Genomic DNA, 1,712 nt, shown 5'->3' with positions numbered 1-1,712 from the left:
ATATATGTGGCGCTCATTCCAGGTGTCTTAGATCATGTTAAGAAGGTGTCTTTCCTGGATGTCTAAGGATATTTATCCATCTGTGTATTAACATATGATTCCAGTGTATTTGGTTACAACGCTAAATATTTACATGAAAAAGTGTGTCGTTCTGGGAGAACAGGTCGGGCTGGTCACTCAGTGGTAGAGGCGATGCATTATTACTGTCACAAGAGTATTGCAATGTTGTCTACTGACAATTTTGTATGGGTGTTGCTCAGGGTCTTCAGACTGGAACTGCATGCAGACCAAATCCAAGTACATCGTTGATCGGCAGAAAATAAACGTCTGCTTCGAACCCGAAGGAAAACCACCATATGGATGCGTTATGACAATTTGCATTGCTTGGTTGTTTGTTCATTGATTGATTTTTGGTCTCTTCTGATTCTAGAACTTAATTAGAAGACTCAATTTTGCAGACTGTACAGGGAAAGCTACTCTTCTACGACTTTCAGGTGACACATTTCTCCTCGAGGTATGGCCAATTAAATTCCACATGCGCCTCGGGGATTAAAGAAGACACAACAAACCTAATTTTTAGTTAACTTTTTGTCGTAAACAAACTCTTTTTTTGATTTTTTATTTAGCTTAATATAAAAAACCAGATCTGTATGTTTAGAAGGGATACTTTGTAAACGACAGATTCCATCTGCATGCCTCCTGAACAATGTACTGTTGAACATCATGACGGTAAGGACACAGTACTACTACTACTACTACTACTACTACTAATACTACTAATACTACTACTACTACTAATAATAATAATAATAAGGATATCTATGTGGTGCATATCCTACAGTAGTTCTAAGCGCCTTACAATCTTAAATATAATCATCTTAAAAGCAGCAACACTACACAACATAAGCGCCCTAAATCAATCTTAAATATAATAATCTTAATAACAGCAACAATAAACAAATAAACTTTGAATAAATGCAACACAATCACGTGCACAATACACAATTCAAATGAATCTATCGTTATCAACAACAATCTCAGAAGATGTTCGCTACACATAATGATGGGACACTTTCCAACACGCACACACACACACACACACACAGGCACGTGCGGGCACAAACGAACGCTCATTCGGGCAAAACGCCAACAAGAAAAACCTCTTAAAGTATGCCAGGCTATTTATAATGTCAATCTTGCTTCATAAAAAGGTAGCTCATTAGTCATTTCTGCTTCGTCACGCGACAGACCGTATGACTTAAAGGGCAATGTCTGCATTTATTCCTCAGCTTAGCTTAATGGTGAATCGATACGGGACTCGTGGCTTGGGAAGACAATGGTAGTCTTGTAAAGTTAATCCTGGGTAATGACAAGGTGTCTGATTGCAGTTTTATAACCTGTATTTTTTCGTTTCAGAGTATTCCCTTGTAACTGGTCACAGGTAATTCCGGCAGGAGATCTGAATGGAAGAGAATGTCTGAAGCCGTTCTGTGTTAATGACTGGCCTTGTCATTGAAACAGTCACTAATGGTTTTGATGGTTTCATAATGTTAATACTTTGCCACACAAAAAGGTACTTTTATAACCTGTATTTGTTCGTTTCAGAGTAATCTCTTGTAACTGATCACAGGTAATTCAGGAGATCTGAATGGAAGAAAATGTCTGAAGCCGTCCTGTGTTAATGACTGACCGTGACATTGAAGCAGTCACTT

At 38.1% G+C, this 1,712-nt stretch overlaps 1 protein-coding gene across 1 annotated transcript in view; it reads right to left on the bottom strand.

Annotated features, from left to right (window-relative positions):
• Positions 1 to 1,412: 1,412 nt before the first annotated feature.
• Positions 1,413 to 1,712, bottom strand: part of LOC138967755 (sphingosine kinase B-like) — a 16,819-nt gene continuing 16,519 nt past the window's right edge. Inside the window, exon 9 of the mRNA XM_070340412.1 lies at positions 1,413 to 1,459. Coding sequence (XP_070196513.1) covers positions 1,413 to 1,459 — 47 coding nt within the window. The remainder of the gene's footprint in view (positions 1,460 to 1,712) is intronic.

This window comes from Littorina saxatilis, linkage group LG5 (assembly GCF_037325665.1).
Source record: "Littorina saxatilis isolate snail1 linkage group LG5, US_GU_Lsax_2.0, whole genome shotgun sequence".
In the NCBI taxonomy this organism is placed as follows: domain Eukaryota; kingdom Metazoa; phylum Mollusca; class Gastropoda; order Littorinimorpha; family Littorinidae; genus Littorina; species Littorina saxatilis.
The sequence above is the reverse complement of the archived record's forward strand: the minus strand, read 5'-3'. Positions and strand labels throughout refer to the sequence as shown.